Genomic DNA, 18949 nt, shown 5'->3' with positions numbered 1-18949 from the left:
GAAGTTAAGTTCCCATGGGGCCACCCTTAACAATAGTGAACACTTACTTGCTGGTAGATAAATGCTTCCTCCTTTCATTCCCCTGGGCAGACAGTTCTGAGAAGCATTCCAGAAGGTGCCTCAGAAGATCCTGCTGAATCAACTACCAGTTGCCTACAGCCAATTTGGCAACACATCCTTATATTGGCTTGCCTCTTATTTTTCACTCCTGCATCGTGGGATCATTTCCTAAATAAATGACTTACATGCAAACTCTTGTCTCAGGCTCTGTTCTTTTGGAGAATCCAGGCTAATACGATTGGTACCCAGAACAGCCCTATAAAGCAGACCCTCAGGACAGGTGGTTGGAGCAGGTTTACTGACCAGTCATGGCAAAAACCCCATTGCTGTTTGTAGTAGGCAGAATGATTCCCACCTCTGATCTCCACCTCTGGGACCTGTGAATATGTTGTGTTACATGGCAAAAACAGATGAGATTAAGCTTGAGGACCTTGAGATGGGGAGATTGGATAGGCCCAACCTAATCACAGGAGCCCTTAAAAGAAGAGAGCCTTTCTGGGCTGTGATCAGTGGGAGATGTCACTATACAAGGGTGAGTGAAGAGATGGCCCATTGCTGGCTTTGAAGATGGAGGAAGGGGACCACGAGCCAAGGAATATGGGCCACCTCTAGAAGCAGGTACAGGCAAGGAAATGGGTTCTCCCCTAGTCTCAGAAAGGAACCCAGCCCTGGTGCCACCTTGATTTTGGCCCAATGAGACCCACGATGGACTTCTGTCTCACAGAACTGTCAGATAATAAATTTGTGTTGTTTTAAGGCACTACATTTGTGGTAATTTGTTAAGACATCAATAGAACACTAATGTGCTGTTGGTAAGAGGGTGCGGACAACCCCTGGCTTGCAGGAGCAGCACAGTTACTACCGAGGCTGTCATGTAGAGGTAGAGCGGGGAGACGGAATACTGGACCATGCGGCACCTGAACGGGATGGGGCGATGATAAAGCCTCTGGATTTGGCTAGCTTTTGTTAACTGTTTTGGAAGCCTGAGGGAAAAAAATGACAGGTTTAAGTCAGCCAACTATCAGCTCAAGGCACACTGAAAGCCCAAGGGCCTTCAGGCAAGCTGGTGGGCAGAAGGCTGGTGTAGCCTGTCACAGTGAGAAAATTATGGTTCCAGATCTGAGTTACTTTACAGATCCAGTGCACAGTGAGGGGGAGGCCAGGACTTCTTGAAGGAAGGCCCTGCTGCCACAAGTGTATATGATATGCATACCCAGAAAGTTTAAGGACTTTTGGATAAAAAGTGTAAAGTGAAATGGACACCAGAGAACCCTGAGTACCATTACGGCCCTATGTATAGATGGGGGGGGTGGCCTATGGAAACCAGGCGATGGATGGAGTTCTGGCCGAAGTCTGTCTCACAATGGGGATGTCACCTTGGGGTCCTTTCCCTCGTCTCCAAGTACCTATTTGGGATAAATACATTTAGACCCCTAATGTGTGGAGTAAGAGCCGCTTTGGGAGGAGGAGGCACATGGAAACCTGTGAAAGTGTACCCTCTCCCCAGCCATGTTAATAAATCATAAGCAGTCACATGAGGAAATGCAGCTATCAGTGGGACACAGAGGTAATGGGCTCCATCATAACCTCATTTAACTTACTTATTTACCCATCAGGCTCCTTAAAAGAGCAGATGGCGAACGGAGGATGTTGGTGGACCAGTGTTTGTCTCAGTCAGTTTTAGCTGCCATGCTGGATGTGGATCTTTACACAAAGACTCTGGCATTGATATGCAGCTATTTTGGGGGGAAAATTCATTCTCATTTTCCACCAGAAAGGAGGATTAAAAGCAGTTCGCGGTTTTTTTGGGATAGACAGAGATTCTCATTTACTCTATTGCCCCTAGGCGATGTTAAGTCTCCTGCTCTATGTCACAAGATAGTCTAAAAGGACCTTCCTCATCTTGACATTCTGCAGAACATATGCTGGTCCATGTGACAGCATGCCAGGTGGATGTGGCATCAGGAAGTGGCGAGTCCTCCAGATGCCCTACTAAGACTTATGTGTGCCAGAGTGTGGGTGATAAGCTCCATGAAGATTCAGGGGTCTGGCCACACTGAAGAAGTGTTTAGAGGACCAATGACCTGAGGCACGCCTACATATGTTGCACCTTGTACCCCTTAGCGCTGAGATAGAGGCACAGGGTTTAGTAGGCCTATCTGGGTTTTGGAAGCACATGTATTATACTTGGCATATTCCTCTAACCCATTTGTCGGGACTGCTGGTTTCAAGTGGATGCCACAGAAAAAAAATCTACAGCAGTTTCAGGCTTCAGTGCGAACTGCATTGCTACTCTGACTGTCTACGCGGTGCTTAAGAATATGGTGTGGAGTCTTTGGCAACCGCTGTAGAAGGTTACAGCACAGCCCTGCAGGGTCCTGGGGTGAGGCCATGCTTTCTGCAGCAGAGAACTACTCAGGCTCTTGGTGTGTTTCTAGGCTCTAGGAGGGACTGAGCACCTGATTATGGGTCACTGAGGGACCAGGCAAATGGAGCTGTTTCCTCATGAGCTGGGCATTATCAGATCCACAGAGTCATAAATTCAGATGAACACAGCAGTGATTCATCCTTATGGAATTGACATCTACTCACGATATGGGTTCACCTTTCCTGCCTTCAGTGAATCCTCCAATACAATCATGCTAGGTCCTAGAGAATACCTGGTCCATTATCACGTATATTACATAACATTGCCTCAAGGACCACAGTTTTGGTAAAAGCCGTGTGGGCAACGGGCACATGACCATGGGATGTACCCCTCTTACTATATACCTCAACACCAGAAGCAGCCAGCATAGATGGATGGAGTGGCTCAGCTAAGGCACCGGTTATAGGGCAGCACCCTGCAGGGCTGGGGTGCTATCCCCCAGGATACAGTATACATGATTTAACAATGGCTCATAGATACGTGTCCCCTGCTGTTAAAATACACAGGTCTGGGAACCACTGGGTAGAAGCATGATTGACTTTTCTTACCATCACAATCAGGGACCCACGTGAAGAATTTGTACTTCTCTTTGCTACAGTCTCGGCTTGGCTAGATTAGAGGTTTTCGATCCTGGGGGCAGGGGGATGCTTCTACCGGGAGACCCGGTAGGGGTCCAGTGAATTGAGATCTATGGCTACCACATGGTCACTTTGGGATCCCCATGCCAGGTGACGAGCAGGCAAAGAAAGGAGCTATTATAGTGGTGGGAATTACTGACACTGATTTTCGTAAGGAGCTAAAGAGGAGTTATGTCTGAACCCAAGAGCGTTACTTTAGAGCCTCATAATAATGGTGAAGAGGCAATTGCAGCAACCCTGAGCCAACAAGAGCAAGGCACCTAAGGGTTCAGATCCTTTGATGCTAAAGGTCTGGGTCATACCACCCAATCTAGACCAGCCGAAATGCTGGCCAAAGGTGAGGGAAATTTACAATGGTTGATGGAGGAAGGAAGGTATGAGTCCAGTTACAGCCTCAGGACAAATTGCAGTAATGACTAGACTATCCTGCACAGGAGAGGAAGGACCTGGCCTATTTTTTATTTTGCAGCACCTTAAACAGTGCCTGGCACATGGTAGGCACTGCATAAGTATTTCTCGATTAACTGAGTGAATGTTAGAGTTTGAAAACAAGATGAGGTTACAAACCAAGCCAGAATCTGAGCTAATAGACTTTTTGGGGGGGGGCGGGGCGGCGGAGGGGAAATGCATATCTTAAATTTAAATTTATTTAAAAATTACAAAAACGTCTCCACTCAAGTTGGTGAAAAAATTTAAAAGCAGCAACAATGATCTTGGTTAATTACCAGCAGTCTAATGCAATTTATAAAATTGAACAAAATTTGGATGTGTGTCTTATGCCTCTGTAGACACGGGACCCTTTCTTTAGGTCCCTCTCTTTAGGGTCTGGTAGCATCATTATTGGGACACTTTCCGAAGCCTTTTTCTTTTGGACTCTATGCAAAATGATTCGATAGACGCCTGTGATGGAGCTTCGGGCATCTCTCCCTTGGTTATTCCGAATATGCTCTTCCGTAATGCCCAAGTGTTCTAAAGTGCTTTTAACCTCATTTTCTTCTTCTTTGAGGGTGCTGGTTTCTGACAAATGTTTCGGATCCAGCTGGAAAGGCTCCAAAGGGGTGGGGTACGGCACTCCTTGCATCCACTCATTGTTCATGATGGAGTCGATTCCGTACCTCTCGGCGGGTACCTGCTGGAGGACGCCCCGGATGAGCCGGAGGCAGGGCTCTGACACGTGCGGAGGCTCACTGTACGTGCCCTCCAGGATGCTCTTCTTCAGTTTGGCCACGGTCTCTGCCCGAAATGGCATGGTGCCCGTCACCATGAAGTACAGAAGTACCCCCAAGGCCCAGATATCCACATAAACGCCGACGTAGTGCTCGTCTCGAAAAAGTTCGGGCGCCGCGTAGGGAGGAGACCCACAGAAAGTGTTCAGCATTTCACCTTTTTTACTTACTGTGCTGAATCCAAAGTCACCCACCTTCACACAAGTATTATTGGTATAGAACACATTTTCTGCTTTCAGATCTCTGTGAATAATTTGGTTTTCATGCTGTGGAAAGAAGACAAAGGCGGAAAAAGTCATCGTTTTCAAAGTAAAATACCAACATTAAAGATGCATCAGTTGCTCTGAAACAATGAGGTGATAACGGTGTAACAACAGAAATTCAATGGAGATCAACTTAAGTCATGTCAAACCTCAGATCTGGAGAGCTGCCCTGTCATAACCTTTAGTCCAGTGTAAAGCCCACACCCTCCAAGCAGACCAAAGGTTCTGTTCTGTGGGGTGAGGGTTGGAGTCTGTCCCACACACGTGGACTCAGGAATTAGGGCCAGAAGTAAGACCCAGATCTTGTGAAACACAGTGAAACAGTAATCCTTCGTTTCTGAGACCATGTATAGGTTTTTCTGGCTGAGCAATCTCTTGAGAAAGGCCAACTCCAAGAAGGTGAGGAGCCCTCCCCCAACTCCACACCCCTGCTCCTTTGGGTGGGCTCCTTTATTGCTATAGAATTCAATAGAAGGGAGGATACTATGTTGGGCAAGGTTCTGGCAGCAGATCCAATCCCTACCCTTGAATTCTGGATCCAAGACAACCTTGAAGACCCTTGACCAGTTTAATGCCAAGGGCTCTTGGGAAATGGTTTAATGTCACTTTTCCAGCTGGATCTCCTGTGGCAAGAATCCAGGCTTTGGAGCCTGACATCTTGGTTAATTCTAGATTCAACTATACCAGCTGTGTATGTGAGTGTCGCCTTCCTTCTTTGTAAAATGGGACGCTGAGAACCTCCTCATAAGGCTGTTGTGAGAACTGTATGTGATGCTGTATCTATAGCATTCAGCATGGTCCTGGCACATAGCAAACAAACCCGATAAAATTTGGATCTATGTCTATCGTTCACCCTTCCTCTTTTTGGAGACCAGAGAGCTAGGAGAAAGGTCAGGGTGTAGAGCCTCAGAGGACTCAGGCTGCATCCTCTACTGCTGGATCCTCTTCTGCTCTCCCACCAGATCTCTTTTCCAAGTAGAACGTGCAAGACTCTGCCCATCTGCTCCATTGCTTGGTATGGGTCTGGCTTATTCCCTGGCCCAGGGAAAGTTCACCCCAGCACAGGGCCACTTAGATGACAACCACAGGTCTGAAACAGCCACTACCATCACACTCAGGTTCTCCCTGCTCACTTCTTTTTCCTCCCCCCCTCCCTCCCAGCTGCTATCTTGGGCCCCTTAGGTCACTAGTAACCTGCTAATAATTTGGCCAGGAGCTCACTGATCCCAGTTCTTGTCTCACGACATCCGAACAGAGGAGCAAACTAGAAACAGCCTCTCAACTAATATAGACACCAGACAAGTGTCTCTTCCTGCCAATTGGACTGAGAGCTGGGCAAAGAGGGCAGCCAAAACCTTTGCACTAACAGAGTGGTACAAGTGGTCATCAGGTCTGCAAGTCAGATTCCTCCTGTGTGCCCAGCAGTACAACCAACAATAGGGAGGGCACAGGAGAACCAGTTCATGGAGGAACTGGGGAGTATGCTTACGGAGTCCAGATTTATTTAAAGACATAATCAGACAACTAAAATAAGAATGACACAAGCAAGTGTTAACGTGTTGAGCACAGAGGCAGCAAGAGCTAGTGGGGTTCACCAAAGGCATGAAGATCAGCGCGGGCTGACCGAAGATTGAAGAAAGTTTCACAGAGAGAGACAGAACTGAGCTGGGTCACGAAGTGTGGATGGGATTGGGGATGTGAGATGTGAAAAGAGGGGAGAGGGCATCCTAGACACAGAATTAGGGAGGCAAGGCCAAGAAGCAGTGAGAAGCCAGCTCTCCGAGTAGTGGAAGATGGGGTTGGAGGAATGCGTGTGGCCAAGGAGGGGGTGATGGTCATCTGGCTGCTCAGAGTGACTCCTGCCAACTTCTGCAGAGGCCAGGAGGCTGCCATGTAACTGGAGATCCCTGGGCATTGCTTTGGAGGCAAGGAGCACAATCCCAGCCAGACATCTGACTCTCACAGAAGGGACTGCTGTCTGCCGTTGTAGGACTAAAGCTTTCGGGGATGCTTAGATGATGGTAAACTAAAGCCCCACGCTCCCATTGTGGGTAGAATGGGAGCAAGACGCTCCCTCCTCGCCCCGCTCACCATGTGCTTCACGGCAGACACAATCTGGGAGAAGACGAGCTTGCTTTCTGGTTCTGAGAACTTCCCTTCGGTGCTGATTTTCCCAAAGAGCTCCCCACCCCCTGCATACTCCATCACCAAGTGCAGCTTGGATAGAGTCTCCACGACTTCATAAAGGCGAATGATGTTGGGATGGTGCAGTTTTTCCATGCTGGAGATTTCGCGGGATAGGAGCCTTTGGGTTTTCTGGTCTAACTTGGTCTTGTCCAGGATCTTAATGGCCACCTTTTCTGGAAAAAAAAAAAAAAAAGTCAAAGGATGTGCCTGAGTTCATAGCTATTTAGAACTGGAAGGAACCTAGTCCCTCTACTTCACTAGACACAGAAGTTAAGTGGTTATTTCCAGCTCAGAAAGCTCCTCAGCAGTAATGACAAATGGCAATTTTTGAGTTCAACATCCATGCTGGTCCCTTAGATCAGTGTGACTCTACCATGTACAGGTTTTAATGCCAACTCCTGCCTCCCAAGGAGGTTTCAGTTTGGTGAGCTTTATCCAGTTTTCTGGATAAAGTTAAAGCACCTTTATTTAGCCGACAGAGCCCCTCTTGATCAGGCCCAAGCTACCTCTTCAGCCTCATGGCCCACCACTCCTAACCACCTCCCCATGCACCCTGTAGTCTAACCGTTACAGAACGTTTTGCTGTTCACTGAAAAGGTACAGGACATTCATGCCTGGAATCTTTCCTCTACCTGGATCTACCTGGATTATTTCCTGTCTCTGGCTCATCACTCCTTCCTGTTCTTTACTCAGTTAATGCCGGATGAGTCTTCAAGGCCAGCCTCAGAACCAACCTCTTCCAGGAAGCCTTCTATGACACCTGTCCCAGGAAGATGATGACATCCAGTTTCTGTGTATTCTCTGTACTATAATCTCAGCACATTTACCTATAAATATTGACTCTTCATCTGTTTCTTCCTCCTACCCCCTTCCTTGCGTGGGCTGTTTGATCTGATTTGACTTTGTCTGTGCCTGGCACACCATGTACCAGTACAGGAAACACCAGTGCTCGGTGTGTCTGGATTGTTGGAAAGCCATGGAGAGTCGGGCACTGCAAGGTGCTGCTGGTGGGAGGCCTAGTTGGTAAGATGGTTGTGGACTGTAGTTTGGTATTATGTCTTGAGAGTCTTTAAAATGGTCACACCCTTTGACCCACCCTTTTCACTTTTGGCAATTAATCTTAAAGAAATAATCTGACACATGTACAAGATTGCTTGTGTAAGAAGACTTCTGTAACACTGGGAACAGCTTAAGCGTCCAGCAAGAGAGATGATTAAAGTGTGGTTCATCTATCTCTCTAATGGTACACCATGCAGCTATCAAAATAATCATGTTGATCTTTATTTATGAACATGGAAAGTTGCTCCATATAGAACAAGTGAGGAAAAACACAAATATGCATTTGCATAGGAAAAAATCTGGCAAGATATACACCAAAATGTTTAGAATAGTTATTTTATTAATAGGGGGATAATGGATGGTTTTCTTTTTTTAAAACTTTTATTGGAGTAGTATAGTTGATATACAATGTTGTGTTAGTTTCAGGTGTACAGCAAAGTGAATCAGTTATACATATATATATCCGCTCTTTTTTTTTTTTTAAGGTTCTTTTCCCATGTAGACTATTACAGAGTATTGAGTAGAGTTCCCTGTGCTATACAGCAGGTTATTATTTATCTATTTTATAGTAATGTATATATGTCAGTCCCAATCTCCCAGTTTATCCCCCGCTAATGGATGGTTTTCTTTTAATTTTTCTTTGTTTTACTTATCTGTGCTTTCTAATTTTCCTACAATTAATTATACAATTAACATAGATTGTGTAATAAAAATGGTTAATGTTTGAAAATGAATGAATCTGTACTCCAAAGTAACACTTCATTTATTTTTTGGTTCAAACTGGACCAGACTTTCTATTAGATAAGAAAGAATTTTCCAGGCAAATAAACAAGGAGAACGGGATGGCAGGGCGCCTGTTTGACCTACTTGCAAAACAACTGGTTTGAGGAACTTTGGCACAGTGGTTATGGGCATGAAAATAGAAGCTGCTAGTTTAAAATAGGAGTGTTATCGGTTTATTAAAGTAGGTCCATTAGGACTCCTGGAAGACGAAGAGGCAGGGTTCGCTGGTGCCTGAGGTGGCCGCGCTTGCTCGGGTGGGGAAGGAGGAGGGAAGCTAGACGAAGCAGGACCCTCAGGGCCCCCGCGACCTCCGCAGGCAATCCTCCCAGCAGACGGATGGACCGCCACGGCCGGTCCCCGGGGCATTCTCCCCCCGCTGGTCGCGTCCTTTCTACTGTTGAGGCTTTAGGATTAAGATTCCCCGCCGCTGTTTACCTGAAACAGAAACTCTGGTTTTGTGCAGCCTGGTAGGCGAGCTGTTATTCCAAGGGCTAGAATAATGAATTCCATCCTTCAGCCTGCAGCCTGCCTGCAGGAGAGGCCGCTGCTCCGGCCGGTCGTCCCCAGCGCGGGCCAGGCTTCTGCTTAGGTGCGGGTCCCTCTCTACCGCCCCCTCGGCGGCCGCAGCTGCACGCGCGCTGCTCACCCTGCGACCGCCCAAGAATCCGGTTGGGGTGCGTCCAGGCCGCTGTCTCAAACCTCCCTTTAGGACAATCCTAGTTTTCGATTTTCAGTTTTATATTTGAGAGGTTCTTAGGAAAGGCTGCCCTCCCACGGCCAGGACCAGAGTGAGGCAGGAGAAGGTTTGTGAGAGGAAATGCGTTCTGAAATTCTACACCCTAGGCGTCCGATGGCTCACTCTAGCCCCAGCCTGTTTCCTCCACTTTGTGTTAAATCAGATTATAGTCATGCCGCATAACGTAAATGTAAAATCATAGGAAACGTTTGAAAAAGCCCTGGTGTTCTGAATTGTCACTAAGTGGTAGAAATTGCCGGTTCGTGAAGAACTAGGTCTCTAAGTCCACCCTTTCAACAAATGTTCAGGCAGTACCTACTCTGCACCAGACTGTGAAAAAGACAGACATGTTCCTACAGTCCAGTGAGACAGAGAGACTTTGAAAAAACCCTTATTACAAGCGTGGCACATGTTAGGAAGGGGCGCAGATAGGAGAACAGACCCCCTGAGAAATGACACTTGCCTTGTGAACAGGAGGTGAGGAGGGAGGCCCACTACTTGGCCGTGGGAAGGGGACAGTGTGCCAGGTCTGGGCAAGATGTCACGTTTGTGTTTGAGGATCTAAGAGGAGCCCATTATGCTGGGCATGGAGAATTGGGAGGCTGGGGGGAAGGGGTCGCAAACCAGCCTGCAGTAGCAGGCAGGCGTCACATTACCCAGAGACCTGGAAATTATTTCAAGAAATGTAGTCTTGGGGGTGGGAAGATGAAGAAATACACTCTCAGAGAAAAAAAAACTTTGCCTGACATATCAGTAAACAAAGGATGTTGCAGCCATTAAGCCTTCACATTACAGCCGCTGAAGGTGAGCCCTGAGGGAACTCAGGATGGAAATGGGATGCCAGCCATCAAGCGGTCAGCCCTGCAGCCACCCGACCCCCCTGCATCCTGAGGAGACTCAGAATGAGAAAGCGCAGGATACTGGCCCCAGGGGGCTGAGGTGCATATCAAAGGAGTGATTTCAATGAGCCCAGACTTTTGCATCTTCCCATACACAGAAAAGTGCTGAATTCCTTAACTTGCAATATCTGGTTTTCTTTAATTAACAGTAATCTTTGGAAGTTCTGACTACCTGGTCTTTGTTGCAAAAGCTCCTATATACCCTGGCTCCCCCCTCACCTCTTCAGAGCCATCTGAGAGACTGTGTCCCCAGCTTAAGTCCTCCGTTTTGTCTGCTGAATAAAAGATAATTCTCAACTTTTAGGTTGTGCATTTTTTTTTTCGGTTGACATGGTGATGGAGATTGAGGTACAAACTTCCAGTTATAAAATAAGTCACAGGGATGTAAAGTATAGTTCAGGGAATATAGTCAGTAATATTGTAATAACTCTGTATGGTGACAGATGGCTTACTATGGTGATCATTTTGTAATGTATAAAAAGATTGGATCACTATGTTGTACACCTGAAAGTAATATAGTATTGTAAGTTAATCATACTTCAATTGTTTTTTTTAAAGTAGCCTTTATTTTTAGGGCAGTAGGAAGACACTACAAGGTTTTAAGGGATTGTCATAACCAGATATCCACTTTAGAATGGGTACTCTGGCTGCAGTGTGGGAAAGGGATAGGAGCAGAGCACACCTGAGGGCAGGGTGGTGGTTTTGTAGGTGATGATAGCAACGGCAGGGAGAGGACTCTCTCGGTAGTGATGGAGAGGAGAGAGAGAGAAGTAGAGAAATTCGAGAGGTAAACCTCCCCTTTCTCCAAATTTGGTGAAGAGACTGACACATTTCCTTAAACCAGGACTTGCAAACTCAAATGTCTCTAGAGGCCAGGGTGGAAATAGGGTGGAAAGCTTATTGTAAGGCAATAGGGAGTAGTGGGGACTGTGGAGTCCTGAGGAGTACATGCCCCAGAGCAAAGGGGCAGCTGCTACTCAACTCCAGACAATTGTTACTGTTTGGGATGTAGACTCAGTGTTATCAAATCTAATTTTTTTCAAGTGACATCTGAATTGTAATGCAATCATTCTAATCATTAAGTGTCAGCAACTAATTCAAAATTTCAAACCTAGAGTGGACCAAGCAAAATCTGTCTTTGGGATCAAAGGGACAGGGGGAGGGAGCAGATATTAGAACCTAGAGTGTTGTGTAGAGAAAGCTACCTTGAGGGGAGCTGAGACGTCCTTCCAGACGTACAGCTGGCCTGAATCAACCTCACAGTCAGGCTGGGGGAACAGATCTCAGGCTCTCCCTCTCCTTCCTTTGATCCAATTCAAGGGCTCCCTACAAGCCAAAGCCAACTGGAGCCCATAGGACTAAAGAGACGTGATGTAGTCTGGGACAGAGAGCAAAATGAAGGGTGGAAAATGGATCTGGGGAAGCAGATGGAAGATGTCCGGCACAGTGGGCTAGGAGGGTAAGAGAGCGGGATGCAGTGGAGCAAAAAACAAGGGGATGTACCCTGAGTTAGAGGGTCAGGGAAGATTTTTAACACTTTTCCTGGAGTCTAAGTGTTAACTAGAGGAAAGTAGGGGAGAAGCAATAAGGAGAGATTCTAATACTAGGGTTGTATAGGAGAGAAGATCTTGAGGCAGGAAAGACCCTAATACCTTAGGGTAATGGTCTATACACTTTTTTGATTAGCTTCCTTTACTAATAAAACATTTTTGAGCATTGCTGCCTATGTATATTTATTAATAAATTATATGCATGCACTACTAATATACACATTTTAAATGTATGTAATCATGGAAATTAAAAACATGTAATTACAAATAAATATAGAAAAGAAGTTCTAATATTTTCTTCCCTCATCCCAGTGGGCACCCCCATGGGTATGTGCACCCTACTTTGGAGACCACTGCCTTTGAGGAATTGAAAGAAGAGAGTGGAGCTGGCACATGGGGAATGAAGGAAAAGATAAGCCAAGACGAGGCTGGAGAGTCAGCCAGGGCCAAAGTCCGTGAGTCATATTCTGGACCTCAGATTAAGGGCTTTGAGAAACCACTGGAGAGTTTCTTTTTTTTTTCTTTATTTTATTTTATATTGGGGTATAGTTGATTAACAATGTTGTGTTAGTTTCAGGTGAACAGCAAAGTGATTCAGTTATACATATTCATGTATCCATTTTTTTTCAAATTCTTTTCCCATTTAGGTTGTTACATAATATTGAGCGGAGTTCCCTGTGCTATACAGTAGGTCCTTGTTGCTTATCCATTTTAAATATAGCAGTGTGTATATATCAATCCCAAACTCCCTAACTATCTCTTGCCTGCACCCTTCCCCTCTGGTAACCAAGAGAAACCACTAGAAAGTTTCAAGCAGAGAGCGAGCTACATGACCAGGCTTGCATTTTCTAAAAGACCGCTTCTGGCTGCAGTGCAGAGGATGAGATAAATATGGATGAGGGAGACAGATTACAGCAATTTAATCCAACTAGGAAAGGGTGAGATATTTAGAAGGGAGCATCAATAGCACTTGGGGTTCAGCCAAGGGTTAGGGTTGAGGAAGAGGTAAAGGTTTCTGGGTTGAGGAATGGGGAGGATTGGTGGCGTGCACTGGAGGGGCATCTTTTTTCTTTTTTTTTTTAAATTTATTTATTTATTTAGTTTTGGCTGTGTTTGGTCTTTGTTGCTGTGCACGGGCTTTCTCTAGTTGAGGTGAGCAGGGGGCTACTCTTCGTTGCAGTGTGTGGGCTTTTCATTGCAGTGGCTTCTCTTGTTGCAGAGCACGGGCTGTAGGTGCGATGGCTTCAGTAGTTGTGGCACGCGGGCTCAATAGTTGTGGCTCGCGGGCTCTAGAGCGCAGGCTTAGTAGTTGTGGCGCACGGGCTTAGTTGCTTCGCGGCATATGGGATCTTCCCGGACCAGGGCTCGAACCTGTGTCCCCTGCATTGGCAGGGGTATTCTTAACCACTGCGCCACCAGGGAAGTCCTGGAGGAGCATCTTTATTGTTGTTGTCATGGCTCTGTGTACTCCCTCAACATCTCTGGTCTCTCTCATCGTGTTTACTCAGCTGAACCACACCCTGGTTAAATCCAGCCTCCCACCTACTCTCTGCCTACACCCATGCAGTGACTATGACGGCTTGTCTCACTTTGAATTCATGATCTATAACCTCAGGTGCGTCTTTATTGCTCCTGGCAGACACACTATATTTCCCTGGTCCAATAGCGCCCCTACACTTTTAGATGACGCTTTCATGGCTTCTCTTCTCCCATCAAATCTCTAATACCTTCTCTCTCTCCTCACTCATAGCTGATGACTTTGATTTCTATTTTATCAAGTGAAGAAAGCCATAGAAGAGAATTTCTTCAAGTTCCTTCTGCCACTTCTTCCAGCCTACCTGAATCTGTGCCCATAAACTCTGTCTTCCTTCCTGTTTCTCTGGATAAATGGTCCCTGCTCCTATCTAAGGCCTAGCTAAGACCCCTCTACATGTTGAATAGATTCCATCTACTCTCCTCTACTCAAGAACAGGCATCCAAATTTTCTCCCTTCTCTCCTGCATCATAAGTTTTAACCTTTCTACTGAATCTTTTCCATCTGCATACATTCATGCTATTTACCCATCTTAAAAAAAAAAAGTCTTCCGCACAAAAATGCATACATGTTACCAAAAGACTTGTACTAGAATGTTCATAGTAACATTATTCATAATAGCCCCAAATTGGAAACTATCCTCATGTTCATCAACAGTAGAATGGATAAATAAATTGTGGTATATTTGTACAATGGGCTGCTATATAGCAATAAGAATGAAGCATCTAAACTACATAAAATAATACGGATGGTTTTCCCCCATTTTTTTTTTTTTTTTTTTGGCCGTGCTTTGCGGCTTGCACCAGGGATCGAACGCAGGGCTCCGGCAGTGAGAGAGCCAAGTCCTAACCACTGGACCACCAGGGAAGTCCCCAGCTTTCACAGGTTTAATATTGAGCAAATGAAATAAGACAAAAGAAGACATATTGTACGATGCCATTTATATAAAGTTTTACAGGCAAACACAATCTGTGATGTTAGAAGTCAGGGTAGTGTTTATACTTGGGGATATAGTAAATAGAAGGGGGGGATAGGGGAGCCTCTAAAGTACTGGGAATGTTCTCTTTTTTGAACTTGGTGGTGGTTATATGCGTCTTTTTAGTTTTGAAAATTCATTTAACTGCATATTTGTGATTTTCATACTTTTTGTATTTATGTATGTTAAACATTAAAAAAAGTTTTTGAGAAACTACAAAAAACCTCTCTCGACCCCACTTCCCTCTCTAGCATCAGACTCTTTTTCTCATTCTCTTTGTAGGAAAACTCTCTTAAAGAGTTGGTTCTGGGGACTTCCCTGGTGGTCCAGTGGCTAAGACTCCACGCTCCCAATGCAGGGGGCCTGGGTTCGATCCCTGGTCGGGGAACTAGAGCCCACATGCTGCAACTAAGACCCGGCACAGCCAAATAAATACATAAATAAAAATATTTTTTAAAAAAGAGTTGATTCTATGTCACTGTCTCCAGTCCTCCCCTCATTATGTCTTGAACCTAAGAGATATTGCTACTAAAAAAGCTCCTCTCAGGGTCACCGATGACCTCCAAGTTGCTAAAACCAATGGCCAGTTTTCAGGCTTCATCCTTCCTCCTAGAAACACCTTTGTCACTTGGTTTCTAGGAAAACACACACTCCTGGTTTTTCTCCTATGTCTTGCCACTTCTTCTAAGGCTCCTTTGCTGTGTTCTTTTCCTCTGCCCAGCCTCTAAATGTTTGGACACCTGTAGGCTTAGTCCTTGGACATCTCTACAATTTCCTCAGCAATTCCAGATGCATAAATACACCTGCCTACAAGACCTCTCCACTTGGTTGTCTCAGTATGGCTTCTTACAGAAGCAGATCATGAGGCAGTGATTCAGGTGCAAGTGGTTGATGAAGGAGGTAGTACCCAGAAAACACTGGTAGAAGAATGAGGAAAGGCAGCCAATTAAGGATGTGTTACTAAGCAAGTTACCAGTTAATCCTGCACGGCTGTTAGCATAACTGACATCATCTCGGGCTCATACAATTCCTCCTGTCCTTCCACTGACCCTACCCAGGACTGCACTATGTGGCAAATCACTTCTCTGTCAAGGGCTTTGTAGTTAACAGATATTGTTTAATGATCGGTAGGTCCAGGTGGCCTCTATGCTCTGTTAGTCCCCAAATAATGATGAAGACCTTCGCTGACATTTTCCTGGTACCCACGAGACTAGTTACCCATTCAATCACCTTGACTTAGGAATGTACTTCCTTTTTCAAGGGTACTCCCATACCCTAGGTTAGCTATAAAATTGCCCCAGTGGCCCTTTGGGCGGTTCAGAGTACAGCTGCAAATGCTTCCAGATCTTTGTCGGCCCGATCCTGATCCCACCTTGTAAGGCACCCTACAATAAACTGATCCATTGAGTATATGGAGCTGCCTGCCTCATTTTTCAGTCTCGAGATGACTTCTCAGTTCGATGGGCATCTTTTTTTCCCTCCGTCTTCCAAAGATCCTGCTGCGAGTTATCTTTTGAGTTTTATCATGAGAAGAGTGAGAGAGGGCTTCCCTGGTGGCGCAGTGGTTGAGAATCTGCCTGCCAATGCAGGGGGACACGGGTTCGAGCCCTGGTCTGGGAAGATCCCACATGCCGCGGAGCGACTAGGCCCGTGAGCCACAACTGCTGAGCCTGCGCGTCTGGAGCCTGTGCTCCGCAACAAGAGAGGCCGCGATAGTGAGAGGCCTGCGCACCGCGATGAAGAGTGGCCCCCACTTGCCACAACTAGAGAAAGCCCTCACACAGAAACGAAGACCCAACACAGCCATAAATAAATAAATAAATAAATAAAATTTAAAAAAATAAATAAATAAAGCAAATAATTAAAAAAAAAAAAAAAAAGAGTGAGAGAGCTGGGGTATTTGTACATCAACTACTGCCAGTAACTAGTTGTTGGCTGTTCCTGGCAGACATTAATTCCCCTCTATTTCCCACGCATGCAGGAAGAGCAGCTCCAGCAGCTAGAGAAAGCCCAGAGGCAAAGAGATGGAGAGACTGGCATTTGAAGGTCTGGCCTGCATGCACTGAAATGGAAAGGCCCAAGGAGTGAGGCACCAACAGCCTCTGCTATGCATGTGTAACAGGCACACCCGGCATAACACGTCCAATACTGATCTCCCCCACCCCAAACCTGTTCCTTCTACAGTCTTCCCAGTTTCAGTAAATGGAAACTCTATTCTTGCAGTCATCCAGAACAAAAACCTTGAGTATTTGACTCTCCTCTTTTACACTCCACTTTCAATCTGTCAGCAAATCCTGTTATCTCCACTTCTAAATACAGCCAGAATCCAGCCACTCCTCAGCCTGTCACTGCTCCCTTCCTGGTCCAAGCCACCATTCTCTCTTGCCTGGATTATTCCGATAGGCCCCTAGCTGATCTCTCCTTTTCTGCCTTTGACCCCTCGCAGCCTATTTTCAACAGAGCAGCCAAGGTGATCCTATTAACTGTAAGCCAGGTCTCGCCTCACTTCTCTGCTCCCACAAAGGGCTCGGGTTTCCCTCATAGGAAAAGCCAAAGTCCTGACTATGCCATATTGCATATTAACCCTATGTGATCTGGTCCCTGCCACTCTCTGCTGTCACCCGCCTCAGCCGTCCCTAGAGTTTTACAGGCACTCTCCCACCTTGGCGCTCTTCTTGCTGTCCCCTCTGCCTGACCACGTTCCCCCATGGACTCCATGGCCAGTTTCCTTATTCCCTTCAGCTCAATGATCACCTCCTCAGGGAGGCTGTCCCTGGCCATTTTGTCTAAAACTGCAGCCCCCAATGCTCCCTCCCCTCCCCTCCGCTCTATCTTCCTTCCTGTCACTTATCACTACGTAGCACAATGAATATTTTACTGGCTTACTTTTGTCTGTCTCTCCCTGCTAGAACATAAGCTCCACAGGACAGATTGTTGTCTATTTTGTTCACTTCTGTATCTCCAGTCCCTAGAACAGTGCCTGTTACACGGGAGGTGATCAACAAATATTTGTTGAATAAATGATCTCACTTAACGCTCACAAGAGCCCAGGATAAGTATCCCCATTGCAGTGTAACTCAATTTTGCGCCTTGCTTTTTCATTTATTATCGTGTCCCACGCATCCTCCATGTTACCACAGACTCTCCACAATTGTGATTTTTAATGGCTGTGTGACTTCCTTCCAAGTGCATATGCTTTAATATCCGTGAGCATTCCTGCATCATTGGAGCATATAAATTATTTTGAGTCCTTTGCATTATAAATAGGGAACTTTTTTTGTTATAGTAATACTGAATTTATTTTTAGGATGGATTCACCAAAGCCACTAACTAAGCATTCTTAAAGTAAGAAAACATAATTTTATTTGTTTTTAATTTACTTTTTTATTGAAGTATAGTTGATTTATAATATTGCATTAATTTCTGCTGTATAGCAAAGTCTTTTTTATATTCTTTTCCATTATGGTTTATCCCAGGATATTGAATATAGCCTCCTGTGCTATACAGTAGGACCGTGTTTATCCATTCTATACATAAGAGTTTGCATTTACTAACACCAAACTCCCAGTCCATTCCTCCCCCATACCCCCTCCCCCTTGGCAACTGCAAGTCTGTTCTCTACGTCTGTGAGTCTGTTTCTATTTCATAGATATGTTCATTTGTGACATATTTTAGATTCCACATCTAAGTGATATCATATGGTATTTGTCTTTCTTCTTCTGCCTTACTTCACTTAGTATGATAATCTCTAGTTGCACCCAGAAAACATAATTTTAAATTGCTGTTTTAATGAATGTACTCAAGAGGAGGGACCCCTTTTTCAAAACCACTGGGCCTTCTCGGTTAAGCTTTACTAGAGCCTGTGTGAGTCCCCCAGTCCTGTCCTTCTAGGAGATTATAGCATGAAGAACCCACCAGAGAGTACTGCCATGCATTGCTCCCTCCCATATCTCTTCCCACCACTACTGGATTTTCCAGGGAAGTTATTATACTAACTTAATTCACCAAGTATTTGTTGAATATTTATTAGTTATAATGAATGTGGGGAAAGTCTGAGGATCAATATGATACAATGTCTGACACCAAGGAGCCTACGAACAGGACATACAAGACTTTCACTATACCCCAGATTTGTTAGGCCCCAAATCTTTATTTCTCATGCATACTTTCTCTTGGGTTCCAAGATGGTCATTGGGCTCCTTTACTTGACCTCCATGTACCTCCAAGTCAGTGCTTCCAGATCTGCACTCTCAAATCCACTTCTTCTCCTGTATTCACTATTCACTGCTAAGTCATTAAGGCTGGAAACCTGGGAGTCATCTTTACTTCTTCCCCTCCCTGTCCTCTCCTGCTTTCCCCCATGCAGTTGACCACAGGTTTTCCAATACTCTAAAATAGTTTTCAAATGCATCCCCTTCTCTCCATCCTCACTGTCACTTCCTTAGTTGAGGTGGACATCATCATTCATCTGGACCATTAGACTAATATTTTATTCTGACATGCCTGACTCTTGTCATGCCCCAACTTCAATTCACTTTCCTCACTGAAATTATTAATGATCATTTTATTAATTGCTTGCTTAAAGCTCTTCAATGGCTTCCTGATACATG

The 18949-nt window shown here is 45.4% G+C and overlaps 1 protein-coding gene across 3 annotated transcripts in view; it reads right to left on the bottom strand.

Annotated features, from left to right (window-relative positions):
* Nucleotides 1–3759: 3759 nt before the first annotated feature.
* Nucleotides 3760–18949, bottom strand: part of NIM1K (NIM1 serine/threonine protein kinase) — a 69937-nt gene continuing 54747 nt past the window's right edge. For all 3 annotated transcript variants that reach the window (XM_061187753.1, XM_061187751.1, XM_061187754.1), the window contains 2 exons: nucleotides 6707–6975; nucleotides 3760–4618 (listed from right to left, as the gene is read on the bottom strand). In XM_061187753.1, the coding sequence (XP_061043736.1) occupies nucleotides 3869–4618; nucleotides 6707–6975 (1019 nt within the window). In that variant the 3' untranslated portion in view covers nucleotides 3760–3868. The remainder of the gene's footprint in view (nucleotides 4619–6706; nucleotides 6976–18949) is intronic.

Source organism: Eubalaena glacialis, chromosome 4, assembly GCF_028564815.1.
Source record: "Eubalaena glacialis isolate mEubGla1 chromosome 4, mEubGla1.1.hap2.+ XY, whole genome shotgun sequence".
Classification (NCBI taxonomy): Eukaryota; Metazoa; Chordata; class Mammalia; order Artiodactyla; family Balaenidae; genus Eubalaena; species Eubalaena glacialis.
Note: the sequence above shows the minus strand (reverse complement) of the source record. Positions and strands in the feature narration are given on the sequence as shown.